Source organism: Zeus faber (genome assembly GCF_960531495.2).
Source record: "Zeus faber genome assembly, chromosome: 3".
Taxonomy (NCBI): Eukaryota; Metazoa; Chordata; class Actinopteri; order Zeiformes; family Zeidae; genus Zeus; species Zeus faber.
This window is the reverse complement of record NC_137190.1, coordinates 20,607,066-20,626,249: the sequence shown is the minus strand read 5'-3', so window position 1 is coordinate 20,626,249 and position 19,184 is coordinate 20,607,066. Positions and strand designations below refer to the sequence as shown.

Here is a 19,184-nt window from a genome sequence, read left to right as displayed (position 1 = left end):
AACAATTGATCAGTCAGCCGATTAATTGGGCCAAAATTTGCCCAATTTGAGATAATCGGCATCGGCTGATGCTTGCGCTCACAAGGCCGAGAAACAAAAAATGTCTACAGACTGGTCTCCAAAATATAAGATTTGAAACGGTTTCAATGCTCATTTTCCACACTTTGGATATATCGGTAGCAGCTGCGCTTCCTCGCTCTTTCTTCTCCCTACACCGAGTCACATACACCGCTGCAATGCCCACATAGCCCTGCCTCCTCTCACTCACTCGCTCTCTTCAATAGTCTCATGCGCTTCAGTTTGTTATGGTGTTAGCTCATTAAAGATGGCACGTGCAGAGCCTCCGCGACTGGTTTTGAATGAAAACAGCAGGAGTGCTGTTTCAAAATACTTTGCATTTGAGGCAAACCGTAAACCTAACTCAAGAGAATCCGAGTGGAGTTTTTTTATTCTCCTCCAGGCAGAGCTGCACCGTGTGTGCATTCCGTTTTTTCTGTATTTTTATTTTAGATCTATATATTTATGTGTGTTTCCTAACTTGTATTGAACATTTTTTATAGACAACATGGTTCTATTTAGTTTTGGTTCAATGAGGGAACAGAGCGGCATGGGGAACCCACAGCGGCGCGCAGATCACGAGGTCCCTGATGCGCACCATCGTGGGCGTTCCGATCGCGGAAATCCGCTACCTCGATGCCCATTCACGCTTAAAGAAAAATATACGTGGCACATAAAAAGGGCACCATGGACATCAAGGGGCAGGTAGTCGGGCGCCCTCAACCCCTCTCTGCACATGCCTGCCTGTGTGTCCCCACTGTCCCGCGCCGCCTCACACCGGCTCCCCGTTTCTTTCTGTTGCTATGGGACTCGATTTAGTAAAAACGGGATGTTTTTGTGGAAAAACTTCACTTATAAATATTATTATCCTGCACGTCTGTAACAATTATAAATGCCGTCTATGACGGCATTTATAATTATTTATTTTTCATTCATACTGTAAGTTTAGTTGTTTTGTTTTTTATTTAGTTGATACATTTATTTAAAATAAGTGCACTGCAGAGACAATGCGGATAATAACATTAGTGTTATCTACCTAGAATTATAGAACCCAGAATCGCGATTGTGGCGCCGCCCCTTGCGGCCGCCTGAGCAAGCGCCACGTGTCGATTACGCACATTTGAGTATTTTTCGAGCTTATAGAGCTTGTGCGTAATCATCGGGTGTCATGACATTTCACTGCATATATGTACGACCGTATGTGTATGTATGTGACAAATAATCTCTTGAACTTGAAATAAATGTAAATTTAATGTTCAGCAATTTTGTGTCTCATTTGTTATTATTATTAAATTGTTGTATTTTATCAGATGCAAAAAAAACAACAAGATGATATTGGCATTATATATATCGGCCATTGGCCACCCCGCTCTCCAAATATCGGCATCGGCCATTGAAAGACCCATATCGGTTGACCGCTACAGTCAACCTACCTGCACGAGCACTGAAAACGTGAGTTTTGCACAATAGGTCTCTTTAAATGAGCCCAAAACGCAATAATGTAAGAGCACCTTTCCCTCAACAGCCCTCACCGAACTTAAGGTGTTATTCAGGCCTGCAACAAGGTACACACACATATGCAAACAAATGTATTAGGACAAAGACAAATGTGTACCGGGACAACAACGAAGTCACACCTGTGCTCACACAGAGCAATGACTGAAAAAGGAGCAAGAAAAGAGAAAAGAATCTGAACAGAGCACATCGTTTATTTCTGTTTCATTGCACTGTCTCAGAAGTAAGCAATGAAAGGTTGTTAGTCTTCCCTGATTAGAGCAGATGTTTCTACTCTTGCAAAAGGCTCCATTCGTTTTCTGACTGCTCGTATAGCAGAGTGGTTCTATAAATCAGCCCAGGGCTTATTTTACCATCTAGAGTATGGACACGGCCCCCAGTGGACTGTGAGCCGCCAGTTTACGTCACATCCATGTCAACCCCTAAGCTGCATTACTGTAGCCCAGTTGTGCAGCAAAAAAAGATAGACGGGTTCAAAACTAGTTTGCAAGTAAGGTAGTCAAAAGTATCGATAATTCAATACTATTTCCATACCTCACTTCTTAAATTCTTTGTTTCCGCCAGGAAAAATCAGAGCATTGAACCAGTGTAAGTGCAGTTTACTGTGTTCTGAAACTGGAGCGGAGAGGGAGAGAGTGGAAGAGGGAGAGGGAGAGAGGGGAAGAGGGAGAGGGGGAGAGAGGGAGAGAGGGGAAGAGGGAGAGGGGCAGAGGGAGAGAGGGAAAGAGGGAGAGGTGAAGAGAGGGAGAGAGGGGAAGAGGGAGAGAGGGGAAGAGAAGGAGAGAGGGGAAGAGGGAGAGGGGAGAGAGGGGAAGAGGGCGAGGGGAGAGAGGGAAAGGGGAAGAGAGGGGGCTCACGTCCTCTCCGCTCAGAGCTGTCGAGTAACCACTTGTGATCGGATCTCACTTTCACGCTCAACATGCAAATCTTGTGATTATGATATAGAAATATATAATATCATCGAGAGAAAGAGCGGTTTGTTTTTTTTATTCCTCCTCTAGACAGCGGTGCACCCTGCGCTCGCAGTGTTTTTGTTTTAGATCTATTCATTTTTGTTTGTTTCCTACTTGTATGAAACGAATAGAACTGAGTTAAGGGACTGTCCAGTTCCATCCCGTTCCAAACAGAGAAAAACTGCACACCTCCCTCTTGCTTTCCGTTGCTGTGCGCCTTAATTTAGTAAAAACGGGATCTTTTTGTGTAAATACTTTACGTGTTAATAATAAATCCTGCACTTCTTTAATGGGAAGACCAGATTTGCTGCATTAAAATACATTCACCCTCCGATAATATCATCAATCAAAGATTTTAAAGATTTGAATTTTGCACGATCGCCCAAGCCTGCATTCGATAGCATCAAAAGATCTACAATGACATTTCCAACCCAAGTTTCAAAACCCATTTTCCACACCATCGATATTGCGGCACCAGCTGCTCTGCAACTTGTGGCAGATCTTCAGCTCAGTGTCCATCGCTAGCTCTGTTAGCCGTTCTAGCCGTCCAGCCCACAGGGAAAGTATGGGAAACCCGTGCCAAAGCTAATGCTAGCTCGTTAGCCCTCTAGTTTAACTGAAACATTCACGTGGAATCATTTTTTTATTGAAATATTTAAATACATTTAATTTTTTAAATTTAATTATAATAATGAAAAATATATAATTTATTTTAACATTATTATTTTTTTTCTTTTTTAAAATCGAATAATTTCATATGACCACAGGGGAATACCAAAAGAAGCAAAAACCTATGAGGAAATATCGGATACTATCAGACAATAATATATAATATTTTTATGAAAGTAGAGATGTGACTGTGTGACATCTCAAGAGGCTTTTGAAGAGGGCACTACCTGAAGTAGAACATTGTTTTCATTAATGTAAAAACTTCTTATTATTGTTAATGTCTACTACAGTCATCTACTGTTCTCTGCAACTAGACCAAAAAGGAAAGTCGGACCTGTTGTCATGTTATAGCCATGTTATATGTGTCTTTTAATAAAAATAAAAACTTTTATGCCCTCAATGTTGTTTGAATTGTTCCCAGTGGTATCGGAAATGGTATCGAATATTGATATTTTTCAGGATATTTTATCGAAGTTAGAAATTCCAGTATCATCACACTATTTTGCAAGTGTTGCCAAAGCAACTGGAAAAAACACAAAATTTGGGTATTTGTAAGCCTGTTGCGATAATTAATATTAACAACTTATAGTACAATATCTGGATATGACCTTGATTATTATTCTGACCTCGAAAATTGCCCGTTGTATTTACATGCGTGTTTGTTTACATAGGAATGTTGCCAACATGATACCAGAATAAACAGCAAGGTATTCCCTAACATTATAACATTTGGGGGGCCGCGCCTATGTGTTTTTCCACAGTGCTGGGGAGCGACGCCACCACTCCAATTATCAATGTGACAAAACCTGAACAGTACCTCTGCGACTGAAAAACCTTCGAAATCTGGATCTCCTCCTTATCTTTTGGGGTTTTCACAGTGACCATTATCATAGTACCTGGCTGACTTTTATCTACACTAGAGTCCACGGTGCACTCTCTGCCACCATGCTGCATTCAAGTCACATGGGAATTTACGACCAAAACGACATGCTGCTTTCTGCTGCTCGTGACATAAATCTGTTTTTATATCCGTAACTACTCAACTTATATTTGAACTTATAAAAAAAATATTTGGAAATAGCTTTGAACAAAAGCGCCAGCCAAATGATGAAATGTGGCCTTCCATAACGTGTTTTTTGAAAGTGAACTCTGTGTCACAAATCACAAATACATTTAATGCAATAAATACAAAATACAAATGGGAAAAGATCAATAAATACTACAATCTACAAATCTGTATTAAGGCTTAAAAAAAATCAGAGACACAAAACGTTTTTCTAAATCCACAAATAAATGTTGAGACACGTTTCGCTGTCATTTCTCGTCGCGCTGCCACAAGGGCTCGTTATACGGTAATTGCCGGTTTTTGACCGGGATCAATCAGTTTGGACGATCTGAAGCTGTTCCGAAAGCTTCACCTCTGACCAATCATGATCACGAAATAGAACTAACCCCCGCCCCCTCCCCCGTGGACAAGTTGCACTTGTAAACCACAGTAGACACAGACGGAGCGGAGAGAGAGCCGCGGCGTCGAGAACTCTGCGGAGAAGCAGAAAGATGATGCGTCATTGGGCACATACATCCATAGTTTTTTGGGTTTTTTTGGGGGAAATTTAAGTTCCGACTCAAAGCAGACGTTAATTATCCATTGTGTAAAATATGTCGACGGGACATCCCGGAGAAGACAGACAACACCACAAACTTTATTATTTATTAAGACCTACTTGCCATATTTATTTTGTTTTTGATTTGATCAAAATTTTATGTTAGTGAAATGTTAATTAAAGTGGCTGCACTTGTTACTTATTGTATTTGATTTTAAGTAGTAATATTCGTAATTTTTATTTATTTATTTTTTTAAATGGCGTTTACTGTCGGCACTTATTTTATTTTGAATATTCAATATAAATATGATAAATGTGCCTTGATGATGTCATTCTCTACATAGCCTGCTTAACAATTGTTTTCAAGCTCAATAAACACAGATAATATTTGACCGGAATCTCTCCCGTTTGTCCGGAAAATTTAAATCCTCCAGGACACGTTGACCGGCACCACACTTTTTTTTCCCCTCACAAAAACTCTGGCTGGCTGGCTGGCTGGCTGACACACACACACACACACACACACACACACACACACACACACACACACACACACACACACACACACACACACACACACACACACACACACACACACACACACACACACACACACACACACACACACACACACACACAATATTATCATTATCTCAGTGGCAAAAAAAAAAAAAAAAAGGTCTTAAAATGACAATATCGTTAATCTCAATTATTTGTGGGACAATATATTGTCCAACAAAAGTAGTTATCATGACAGGCCTAGGTATTTGCAAACATTTTTTTGAAATCAATCTACAACCCACACATCATCTTGATATCCAGTTAATATCAGAGTTATATAAAGTATACCAGGTCTCCAAAAACCTTTCAAAAAATGTTTTAAGAGATTGTCCGAGAACTAGACTCGACTGAAGTTCTGAGGTGATAGCACGCAAAGCAGTATTTGTATGTTGTTTGCATGACAAAAGGGTATCAGAGATTAACAAATTGGTGATGTCATGAAGATCCAATTCCAGGAAGCGTTCCAGCTTCCAAAAGCAGATGCAGAGAGACAATAATATTTGGAAAGAGAGGAAGACACTTCTGAAAAGGTCACATTCACGTAAAAAAAATAAAAATCTAGAATAGACGTCAGATGAACTTTGTTTCACAGGGAGGAATCTCTGATTTAAGTGAAGGCTTTGTTATTTATTTATTTTTAAGATGTTTTTGGGCAGTTTTTTGTTATTGCAGAGAGCAGTGGAGAGAGACAGGAAATGGGGGGTAGAGAGGGGGAGAGACACGCAGCAAATGACTGGAGGCTGGAACCCAGGTCGCTGCAGGCATTTTGCCTACTGTATGGTAAGCGGGCTTATTCGGTTAAGCCACCAGGATGCTCTATGGTGTGTCATTTTAATCCAATTACATTTTCTGTAGTGTACACAACCCTGGGAAGTAAAAAAAATGAGAGCAAATTATCTTTTCGTGTCAGAAACCAGGATATGGATAAATTAAAGACACATACATCTAAGATTATATGGGTTGGACAGGACAGGGAGATGGTGGGATCCTACAGTATGACTTTATTAACGACTCATAAACATATGATAAAAAAACCTAAATGCTCTGCATTTTACTAGGGACAACCTGAAAGGCCCCTTTTTGATTGTTTCCTGCAGGTCAAGATGTTGAATAGATAAATACTTACCTATTCCAGATCTAAGGCTTATACTTCTATTAAAGTATAATCTACTCTCTCGGGGCAATCTGTGTTCTCAAAATCTAACAAGGATCAGTAGGATACTACCATATGAACTAAAAGAGATGTTCTGCCCCACTTGATATCCCTGTGTCATGAAAACACAAGACACTAGACTATATATACAGTATATAATGAATGTAATACAGAAAACCGATACCCCTTTCCCACTGCACCAAAAACCCGGTAACAACTGCTAACATCCGGCATTTGTCCTCAGTGGGAAAGGAAAAACCCGGGTCTCAGTCTCAGGTCAAATGACCCAGCAATAGACCGGAGTATCCATGTGCAGGTGCGCACCAGCAGCATGGAGTGTCCATGGTGCCAGTGCTCCATGCTGCTTCTACTGTAGTGTTGGGTCGTTCATTAACGATACAATTCCTTTCAACGGCTCAAAATACTTTTTTTCAAGTTTTACAGTTTTATGTTGTTGTTTCTTTAAGTTGCTGTCTCCTCTACTGTTTTGTTCCCAATCACACTGGAACCATGACACGCCCCTTTCCGAAGTGTTCATGACGTCGAACGTGACTCACCAGAAAAAAAACAGCATCTCTTCTGGCAATGGGAATCAATCGCCTATTTTAAGTGGGTTTACACGCAGATGCGGGACAGTGGGGACGCAAGTCTCCCCGTTGCTTTCCGTTAATATGGGACTTAATTTAGTAAAAAAAAATGAATGATTTTGTGTAAATACTTTAATTGAACATAATATATCCTGCACTTCTAGAACGGGGAGACTGCATTTGCCACACTAAATTATCCGCGCGCGCACATGCGCCCGCTACACCCCCCCCCCCACCCTCCAATTAAATCGTAAACTCTGTACCCAAGTCAACGTGGTGTTCAGGCTGCAGGGCCCAGCCTACAGGGGGACATGACAATGGAACACAATGATTATTATCTTCTATGCTATGTTGAAGGACTTCTGGAGATACTGGCAAGCCTTAACAGACGGCGGGTTCTGACAGAAGCGGGTCTACGACTCCCGCTGCCGGGGAACGTACTTTGCGCCTAGGACCCAAGTGTGGGTCTACTGTCCGGAGAGAAAGATGGGCCTCTACCCCAAGCTGTAGAGCCAGTGGCTGGCCCTTGCACTGTGCTGGAACAGCTGTTGGACCAGGTGTACAGGGTGCGGCTGGTCAAGCGGAAAGGGGTGGTGGCCCTACCGGCTCCTGAATCAACCTAGGAGGTATCGGGCGCGGGCAAGTAACGTAAAGCACCGTGTTGTAAAATATTGGCGTAAAGCTGTTCTGCTCGCTTATTCAGCCTCTCCTGTCGCTTTACCATGTGTTTTTATTTTTTTTATATAATATTTATAATAAAATATATAATATAATATATATATATATAATATAACTATTTATTAATTGAATATACAGAAATCTAAGGGGGAAAAGTTAATACCGTGAAATACTGTATGCTGCGGTATTTTGGTAGAAACCATACTGTAAAATTTCATACTGTTACATCCTTATTGCTCCTATATCCTTCATGATCCTATATGAAGAAATAACAAAGATTACATAGGAGTAAGAGTAGACTGGTCATAGAAAGGTATTCCCTTTCTTGATTTGTTCCTTCCTTGTTTTGTTTTTCCTCATTTGCTTCTTAAAATATTTGAAGTAAATTATTTTTTGGACTTTCACTTTCTCTTATGTGCAACTTTGGAGGAATAGACACTCATTGTCTCTAGCATTTCCACATTAAGAAACGATGACCAATGGAGTTTCCCTACCGGTGGCAGTTCCAGTGATCATACTCAAAGCCCTGCTGACCAGAGAGGAACTGCCTCCATTGTCATCAGGGCAACTCTCACCACAAGCTCTGAATCCAAACAGGAAACTACTGAACCCAGGTCAACCAATCAACGGAGCCTGCAAATCCCTGAAGTTAAATGAAAGCAATTTGATATGATCATGCAGAACAATTATTGGACAATTACGGATCCCCCACCATCTTTAATAGTTGGCAAACACATTGGGGGTTTGGAAACATCCTCTTACTTTCTCCAAATGTAAACTCTTCGGGATGTAGAAAATAGGGCGCAAGATAATCAATCAGAACATCTTACTTTTTCTCCAGTAATGAGGGGTTCACGATCGGTGCTCAATACACCAGGGCATAAATTTTAGCTTTAGGAACGTGTAGTTTCTGTTGAGGCCCGGTCACAGTGGTGCTGATTCAATTCTGTGGTCATTTTTGAGGCATCCTATAAGTGTCTGTCTATCCCTGTCGGTGAGCTTGGACTGGCAACCACTAAGCTGACCACCTGCACTTTGTCAATGTTTGGCATATGCTGCTGTGATTTTAATAATTCTTCAGTTTTCGTAAAGGATACACCTGTACACCTAGTTAGTTGCTTCATATAGGATTGACAACTTGTATATCAAATTGCAAATTGTCCTCTTATATAGCTGACATATACTGCTAATTTTCAATCAACTGTGACTCACTATTGTAGCTGCATTTGTAATTGTGATTGAATCACTTCACTGTCAAACGTGTTTTAAATTGTCCACCCACTGTATATATAATTTGTATTGTACAATCACATAGAGAAGCAGCCTTATGAGGGAACAATAGTTCAAAACAAACTCAGGGCAAGCAAACATGACTGTAACAAGGAAAATAGCTAATCAACACTGCTGAAAGTAATGGAAACCAATTTAAAAACAATACGAGGAGCAGAAACAATGTACTTTTTTATCTATCTTGCTTTTTACTCTGACTAATGAAATAACTAGACTGTTCTATCTTTCAAGTAAAAACAGTTATTCAGAAATTAATTCTTGTATGTATGCCAAGCCAGCTTCCTAACAAATACACAAGTCAAGTCACAACAAAATACCTATTCCCCCTAAACAACTGTGGAAATAGTGTCAAAACTAGACACACAAAAATAATTTCTGAATCTGCAAAAGGCCTGTTAATATATATTACAGATACAGTGCAGTAATTCAGGCATTGAACATTACAAATAAGACAATGACAAACAGATTGCTCTGGGTCACAAAGCTTGCACACGTGTACCACTAAACCCCCAATATGAATTACAGACAGCTATGTGGAAAAATAATAAACACACATGTGGAAGGATTACATATACTTATAATTGGAGGTCTCTGTGATTTTTTAATCCGGGTTTGTGCTAGGTTACATAAACTGATCCCCGAGTCCAGAGCAGAAAACCCAGAACATAATGTCACAATAAGCATAAATTGAACTTCCTGCCCTTGACATACTTTCCAAAAGCACTTCGATACGCAGTGATGATAACCATCTCATGAATTCTTAAAGTAAGGCAGCGGAGGCAAACTTAACTATTTTACCTCACAAATTACATTTTTTGTGTCATAGTATGCAGGCTTAAACAGTAAGTAAGAGGGTATGCAACACCATACTAATGAGGGAAAACAATAATCCAACTACCAAGATAAATAGCCATGCAGCTATTCAATAAACCTACAGGCAATCTGTTTTAATTACAGCATACATAAATATAATTATATGGATTGTGGCCGCATCAGTCCCCAGAGGCAATTTTTACTCTATTAATACTACTACTGAAATATTACCAGTATGCCATTAATACATTTTAATATATGTGTTCTTAAGTGAACTTCACTAAGCTTAATAGATTAAACATTATTTCACATGATTCACTAATTATTCCATTTTAATCTTGTGTCTGATTATCAAAAAGTTACAGTTCATCAAAAAGGGATCCATTCAGAAATGCATTTCTGCTATTGTACAAAGTAAGGTGTGTTAGCTTAAACATGTAGCAAATCTCCAAACCACTTATAACCACTTAATCAGATATAATGATGTATAAAGCCATGCAGTAGTGCTGGAGATTGGTCCTGATTCAAATCTCTACATTTCAGTGTTTTATATAAACATAGCAGGGTAATTGCCGAACACAACGTCACAACTGAGCACAATTGCGGGGTATTGCAGTTGAAACCTGAAATTGGCTTATTATAGGAAGCAGCTGACTTAAGAGCAGCCTAATAAATACTATTAATCGAATCATCAGTTGACACCCGTCAGGCGACTGAGGTTCTTCACATCGAGCAGTCGTTTTTTGTCAGTCAGGACAGGATAAAACAGATACAAGTTTACAAAATGCACAGGGATAACATTTTGATGAGGAATTATAAATATATTTTTGTGTGTGTGAATTGTCCAGATGTGAACACGGCTCCACGTGCACCCCGATCGCTGTGCCCCGTTCCTCCAAAAAAAAAACAACAACAAAAAAAAAGTGTGTTTTTTGTTGTTATATTTGGAGGAACGGGGATGGGGCATCGAGGAACGAGGCACGAGTAGGAATGGGTATTGTCAAGATTTTAACGGTACTTCTATTCTTACTGATACCTCCATATCTCCATATCTCCGGTGATGGAGCGGACGAGAGAGAAACAGGAGGGATGTCTCTTCTGATAATAGCGAAAATGCTTCTTAGACGAATATCTTAATCTTATTGCACGTTAGAAACGGGTTACTAAATTTTGAGTTGGGTACAGCCCTAGCTGTCCCCATTTAAATGGAAGTTGAAACTTAGACTAGTCTAAATGTCCGAAAAAATATTGCATATATTATAAAAATATTGCATATATTGTAAAAATATTGCATATATTGTAAAAAATATTGTGTATATTATAAGAGCCATTTAAACCGTTAATCACATTCTTCAATAACTAAATCGTATTTTAAATGTCCCGACAGGCCAGCTGGTGGTGCGCCCGAGCCCCGGAGGGCTGGGGATGGGGAGGTCGCAGTGATTAAATCTTTCATTAATGTCCTTTGATGATCGATGGAGGCAATCGCAGATTGACGATTGAATCTATCTATCAATCTATTGATCACTGGCCAACAGTCGCTAAAGCCTTTAACCAATCTGATTAAACATTCAACGTGATTTGTCAGTGATCCATCCACAGTGATCTAGTCATGGTTAGTGGGTCAGAAGCCATCACAGTTCCAGGAACTGCCTAATAGCCTCTGCAAGGATCCCTTGCTTGACTTAATGAGAAACCATCTGTTTTCTAGGCCATCCTTTTCTACAATATCCAGGTTGGGTTCTAGAGCCTATCTGAAAATCTGACTGAACGACTGACAGCTTAGCTTTAGATGGACTACTGGAAACAATAGAAGTTATTCAAGTGTTTTTTTTAGTATTGTGATCATTTCCAAGTGGATTCTCCTTGTGAAGTTGTGAGAAAAAAAAATCCAATTACAATAATGCTCCCCCTTTTCTTATTCTTATTAGGGGCTAGTTCTGTCACAGCATACTTAAAACCCATGACCTAGCATGCATTGCACTCTCTCTCTTTAGCCCCTTTCCCACTTGCACTGAAAGCCATAAAATTTACCGGCAATGTTGCGTATTGGCATCATGTGGGAACAGGAGCCGGTATCGATGTGCCGTAAAAGTCGTTCCAGAAAATTCACCCGCTCTCGAAGTAGTATAATTTCCGGGAAATTGCCGGTTCGTCTGGGAATGGAAGTGTGTGGAAATGGAAGCAGTGACATTGCTGTAAAGGGGTGGCGCCGAATCCAAATAAAACACACATAGTGGGCTTTTACAAATATTTATTTTGTACAAATATTTAAAAATATATTGGTTGTCGGGGAGAAGAAAAAAAAACATTCGGAAAAATGGCGAGTCCGAACCGTGGTGCTCAGCTTGCAAAGACAAGAAACTGAAACATGTCCAGTCTCGACGAAGCTAGGTCTTTATATTCTTAAATTGTATTATTTTAGAATCACTTGAGCCACTCAGACCCTAGTCATGTCTTTTACAGTCAGGGGTGCGATGCAGGGACATCAGGCACAAGCGCTTAGCTTGCCCGCCGGCTGCACCGCAGTGCGGAGTCGGAGGAAGCGATCGGACAGGGAGAGGTGGAACAGGTGGAGAACGTTCCTTCTCCAGAGGCATGAGAGTGAAGGACAGGTTGAAAACGATCACACTGATTTAATAACATTGGGTTTAGGGTTATTGTGTCCAGGGACGAGGACTCTGTCCCCCGCGTCAGCGGAGGGAACCGAGTCCGTCCGGGAGGGGCGGGGAGATGGGGAGAAGGTCTATAAAGAAAACCAAATCTGTTGCCTAGTCTCGCATGATATTAGATACGCTCACACTTGTGTGAGCATTACGAAATGTATCCGTAAAAGTCATCCATGTGGAAACAGACTCAATACAAACTTTTCCGTAAAGGAGGCCAATGTGGAAATAACAACCTACTACTTTTGCCGGATATTATTTATCCAGCAATGTAACAGATTCCATGAGGGAAAGGGGCTCATGACTGTTGATCATTCATCATTGTACAGATGTAAAAAAATCACAACTCATGACCCTCGTGTCTTTCTGTGTGTGGGACGAAAAAATATTTCCAATAGCAGTTGAGATGCTGTAGGTTGATGAAAGAAACGATCTATTAGGCATAACACGCAGCCTGCGGGTACAGAGAGGAGTCAGCTAGATTGGTCAGACACGCATGCCTTGGATGGAAGATAATATAATTTAATACGCTAGAGACATTTTTGTTCCTCTGTTACTGTTAAATGAATGTCTTAGAACCTGTTTTGTTTTCTGCAAACCAGAAATAAAGAGTTCAATGAGTGGCTACAATATCTTGATCAGAGATTGGCGATATTTAAATTGTATGAACTTGAAATGCATGTTATTAGTATAAGTTATTTCTATATATTTTGTCTATTGCTTTTATAGAATGTCTAAATGGAACCAAAAGGAATAATATTCAGATTTCCACAAGTTTTCAACAACAACAACCCTGTTCTGTAATTTTGACGGGTACCCATGGGCATGTGTCACATGACTTGATGGACATGCAGCTCATGTGGATACCCCTTCTGCTCCTAGCCCGCAGGGCGCACTGTTTGAGACATCATTCAATCTAAAAGGCAAAAGTTAATGAAAGATGTACGCTCCAACAAGACCAGCTGAAAACTACTTGCTGATGTCAGGGAAGAGAGCATTCTTTTGCATGGTTAGAGAAAGCAAGGTCTCTTTAAAAGTTCTGTTTAAAGTAACCTGCAGAAAGTCTATATTATTAACAGTAATGACAATTCCCCAGAGATATCAGATGAGTATAGGCCATAGGTAAAAATCTATCTCTGTTTATTGGTCAGCAGTAGGCCTGTTTTATATGGCTTAGATATTATATGTTACAGGTTGTCAGCAAGTCATTAGACACAATGACCCTTGTTCTAGACTTCACGCTTCATCATCATACGGTGTCTGGTCACTATAAACATGGCAAACGGCCATGTCAAACTGTAATGCTGATAAAATAGCACCCAAACACCCCAAAAAAAACCTTTTGTATTTTTGTAATGTATTTTTTTGTCATTTTAAACATTAAATTACATGGTATTTTAATGAAACGCATTACTCTCCACCAGTAAATGACAAGGTATTATGGTACATTTAATGGGCCTATACTTTGTAATATGTATCTAGATCAATTCAAAGGTATTGTTTGCTCGTTTTTTTAACTTGGGTGTACTTAAGCACAGTGAAACTTCACATCAGCGCACGGAAGGTGTGTTGAACGTGAAGAACATTATTTGATTTGATTTCTGAGAAGACCGAATTCTTAGTTTACTGTCAAAATTTTGGGATAAAGTCTTAATTCTGTTCAATTACATTCATCTCTGCACTCATTTCTTTTTACATGGCAATATGTTTGGTTGCCATCCTCTTCCACAGCAGTGCAATACAAAATGCAACACATAAAAGTGAGCTCTATTATCTAATTGCACAATAGAAATATAAAGGCAAGATACAGGCAAACAAGAAAGTGTAGTCTGCCATGAAGCAAGGCTTTTCAAATCAAGGACCATTCCAAGGACTGCCTTGTTTTGCAGCAGTGTACGCCCATCATCTCCCGGCAAAAACAAAAATATTACACCGGAGAAGCGTCAACAACTCGTACAATAACCACAAGGCAGGGGGCCAGGTAGATACAACAATTCACAGTCCTTTATATGAAGGCATGAAACACATAGAAAAACAAAAAACACACTCCATAAAATCACAAGGGGTTGATTTTAAATGGGCACACTTTAAACGTAGCCGGACTGAAGCCCGCACTCTCTCTCTCGGTTGGGACTCTTGAGCAAACACACTTGAAACATGGCAGGAGTTAAACCCGCACCCACGTCGGTCGTTGGGACTCGAACCCAGCCGGTACAAAGCCAAAGCCGAGGTTGGACGTGGAGGCGAGTTGAAGCGGGGAAAGGGTGTGGATGACCGCCGTGATCCACTGAGAAGCCAGCGAAATCACTGCCACCCCAGCATGATCTGACAGGATCACAACCGACAGGGACAGGATATGGGAGACTCTCGCTCCGAGTCGCAACAGAAAGCGACCATCGGGTGAACATTTGGGAAGATTTTGAAAGCTGCTCGGGGGTTAAACGGTGAGCGTGGGGTCGGTCTCTGGCTGCGAGGGCGCGCAGCACGGAGGTAGAAAGTGTGACTGTCCCAGACGCTAGCCGTGCGGCTAGGCTAACAGGCTAACAGCGCCGACCATCAACAACCACCATGGCGGCCTGGACAAACCTCAGCCCGCGGGAGCCGCGGTCGCGCCGGGCCCGTTCGGACGTGTCACTCACCGGCTTTTTCGTGGTCGTATCCCACGACGATGAAGTAGTCTGCCAATCTAGCCATGTTTTCCGTTTTTCCCGAGATTTGGCGACACAATTCAGCATTTTTCTTTCCTCCAAAGCACAGCCATTTTTTTTTTTATATATTTTGTTTGACAGGAGCGCCAGTGCGCCTGCGCAGAAGGACTTAGGGCAGGCGACATCCATTGGGCGTGGGCTGTCTAGTGTACACACACACACACACACACACACACACACACACACACACACACACACACACACACACACACACACACACACACACACACACACACACACACACACACACACTGGAAGCGTCACTTTTCCAAACGTCACTTTCTGAAAAGACTTCACATCGTAAATAAAACATTTAAAAAAAAACCCGGAGGACGTTCATTTTATACGATGAAAAACACTATACTAATAGTATAGATACTAATATAATATAATAACTCGGTCTTCAGCCCTGAGGCCTACACTGAAGCAAGGGAGAAGGAAAGAAAACATAACATTTACTTTTTCTAGATATGTGATATGAACAATGAATTGAGGCTCACTAAAATAGAGCGCTTGGTCAATAAATCGGAAAAAATTAAATACCTTTTCTCTCTCTCCCTCCCTCTCTCTCAATTTCAATTAAGTTCATTAACCATCGTGCTCAAAACATATACTACATATGAATTAATAAGGCATTTAAATTTTAATCAAATCGAAGTGTAATATAAATTAAGTACTTTGCAATATTAACGATAATTATAGATATGACATAATATATTTATATTATTATTATTATTATTATTATTATTATAATAACATAAAAATGTTCTGAAAACCGAAGACGTGAGAGAGCGTGTGCATGTCATATTGGTAAAAAGAAAAAGTAAAAAACCTGCTCACACACACACACACACCTGTTGGCAAGTCGGTCAAGAGTATGTTATCATAAATAAGAATTTAATTTTTTGAACTCCTTACAGTACGTTATCTTTTATTTTTATTTTCTATGAGTTTAGTTTGTTATATTCTGACCTCCACAGGTAGGTAATAGGTAGATGAATAGGTAAATGTCTCGGAAAACATTGCATGAGTCAGTGTCAGTCGGCCAATTAATGGGGAGTGCTATAGGCCTATATATGGAGATGGAGAGCAGCACACATATTTTGTCATGGTTGCACAACCTGCAGCCATCTTACTTACTCAAGACAATTATCATTATGAGCATTTTCCTGGGCTGGGGATAATGTGTTTCATATGTGCTTATTTTATCATATTACATGTGCTGTAAGGCTTTGTGAGATATAAATAAATGAAATGTTTCTATGTCAGAGTCTGAGGATGAAATAAATAAACATAATTGGAAAACAAAATGACAAATTGGGAGTGAAACAACATGTTTAATGTAATTAAAGTCAATGCACCAGGTTCCTCTGTGGAAAAAAAGAAGATAAAAACATTCAAAAAGGCACTTTTAGATCATTTTGACTTGCTCTATATACAGTATATAGAATATACTCTGTGTATCCTATACAACTATAGGTGAGGGGCTAGGATGACTGTAAGATTTTCCCCTAAATAGCGAATCCTGGTGGCATCTGATTTGTCTGTTTGCCCCCAGGGAGATGTAATCAACATCTTCCTTGTGACCCCCACGTTGGCACAGGCCTTGTTTTCGTTTCAAAGTTGTGTAGTTTTAAAGTGACTCACTGCTTTGCCTTACTCAAATCATCCTCTGAGCCGTGAAGGCAGACATGTAGACTCTGCGTTGCTTCATTATCTCTGGACAGATTCCCGCATGTGCGTTCCAGAGAATAAATGTGAAGTCATATTAAACATACATTTTGAAAGTTGTAAATCAGATTATTATTTTGGTAGTTTAAGCCAATATGGTTCATATTCGGTGGATTACTGTCCTCAGCCAGAGCCTGGCTCTTGATTTATTTTTAGATAATTGTAAAATTCCTCTAAGTGATTATCCAAATATCCAAATAAATCAAATGGCTGGTTGTCAGTGAAATATTTGCTTTGTTAACAAACACACGGGACATTGTACGTAAGATAACAGTCGGGCATTACTACATTTAATAAATTCCACAATGTTTGCCTCCTTATATACGTATCTCAAGCCCATTCACCGACTTATTGCCGGGCTTTTATTAGACTGGATGGAGTACCATGGTGGACAAATAAACCATGACCTTAAGTTCAAATATGTCTCTACGTCAATCTCTCCACATTTCAAATGGATCATAAGATTTCCTGCACCTCCCCCTTCACACACTTGTGCTGAATTCCCCTCAGTTGGGTTGAGTCACCAAATCATTGATTTTGCATTCCTGGAGTATCCAAGTATCCCAGTTGCATATTCTGAAATAATCAATTTTGGATTATTTAATCTCATGTAGATTCCGATGATTCGCATGTGGGTTCTAATGTTGAAATACAGGCAAAAAAAACCACATATATGGACTGGTTCACCTAACAAGCCCAGCACACGTTTTTTCCTTTATATATTTTAAATAAAATATTTAAAAAGTTGGGTGTTTTCACTCATAGTCATAGGAGCAACAAAACAATATTCTAATGCATGGGGAGGGGGAAAGGGATTAGACTTTGTATGTGAGTCAATGAGCCCCTCCCACCTCCTGTATAAAGCCTCCCCGTCTGGTGTGTAAGAGCTATTAACAGAGTGTCACAGCTGCCCCTACAGCACCAACAGCTTCTTCAACCAACCTGTGGAGTACTATCTGAGAGCTCACTCTACACCAAGAGTGTTTGTTATTTCATCCAACTGAATCACTGAAGGATCACAGGTATGTACACTTAAAAAAAAATAAATATTAGGGGTCTTTCTTTTATTTTTTTCCCCTGTTTAACCTGTTCCCAGCTGATGGCTTTATCCTGTCTTTTTTCGAGGTCAGGGCTCAAGTGTATGGGCAAGGACAGGTTATCTGTCGGGTTATATAAGGAGTTTAGCTCTTTTTGTGTCTCAGCTGGTGGTGAGGAGTGGGGGTGGATCCGGGTGGCCTCTAGGTGTTTAAAAGACATCTGGAATAAATAAGTCTTCATGTGATTATTTTTTTTTTTTTCTATTTCTAGTTCAATTATTTTATCAATTAAGTGAGCTGAGTTGGCAACGACTTTGTCTGGGTTGAGTGGAGTCAGCGAGGCTCACTGGTAGATAGTGTCCTTCACTTCATTGGCCTGGGGCCTAAAGCATGGTTGTAAGTTTACTTAACCGTGCAAAATCTGACCTTAGCTTAACTTTATAAATAAATGAATGATAAGTGCAAATAACTTGGCTTTTGGACTCTTGTGTAAGCCATTGCCAGCATTGTAACTATGATGGTCTTACATGCATAACAGCACATGAGGCAGTTTATTGAGTTATATAGTCATTTATATTACAAGTAAATAACTAACAAAATCTTTTTTTCCCCCCACTTTCCAGGTCGGAGTAAAGATGAAACTGATCCTCCACTCCCTCCTCTCGTGTTACCTGCTGTCTACAGTAGGCCACTGTGTGGAACTTGAAATGAGCCCAGAGGTGAAAAAGAGGTGAGTTAATTTGGGAGTCCTTACCTTCATCTAAATTAAACAATTAAGCCTCATCAAATAGCGAGCAAGATCTTTGACAGGAGACGTCACCTGTCCCCCATTTATCTGCCCTGGATTAATGCTGTGCCTCCTTCCTCCCTCAGGCTAAGCGTGTGGATAGAGAGCAGATTGAGAAGAGATCTTAACAGCGTGTCTGCACAGAAGACGGCAACGTCTGAGCAGTTTGTCAGACCAGAGGACATCAGGGGCAGTCTGAGTCCACATTCTAGGTAAACACCCAAATCATACGTTATGCAAAGATGATCACATTAGTTCCTTATGTTCTTTTTTTGTGAATAAAACCCCAGTAAAACCCACAAAACCCCATAAAGCACCCCATTAAAAAAAAAAAAAAATCTCATCTTTCTCTTCCCCCCCTCCAGCGGCGGCATC

At 40.2% G+C, this 19,184-nt stretch overlaps 2 protein-coding genes across 2 annotated transcripts in view; one reads left to right on the top strand and one right to left on the bottom strand.

The window, feature by feature from the left end:
- sbf2 (SET binding factor 2) overlaps positions 1–15,310 on the bottom strand; it is a 104,520-nt gene extending 89,210 nt beyond the window's left edge. The window contains exon 1 of the mRNA XM_079997881.1: positions 15,186–15,310. Within this exon, the coding sequence (XP_079854007.1) occupies positions 15,186–15,240 (55 nt within the window). The 5' untranslated portion in view covers positions 15,241–15,310. The remainder of the gene's footprint in view (positions 1–15,185) is intronic.
- A 2,572-nt stretch (positions 15,311–17,882) lies between these two features.
- The window catches only part of adma (adrenomedullin a), a 2,568-nt gene continuing 1,266 nt past the window's right edge, over positions 17,883–19,184 (top strand). The window contains exons 1-4 of the mRNA XM_079997220.1: positions 17,883–18,007; positions 18,646–18,752; positions 18,896–19,021; positions 19,175–19,184. The exon at positions 19,175–19,184 is cut by the window's right edge and continues 1,266 nt beyond it. Of these exons, the coding sequence (XP_079853346.1) occupies positions 18,658–18,752; positions 18,896–19,021; positions 19,175–19,184 (231 nt within the window). The 5' untranslated portion in view covers positions 17,883–18,007; positions 18,646–18,657. The remainder of the gene's footprint in view (positions 18,008–18,645; positions 18,753–18,895; positions 19,022–19,174) is intronic.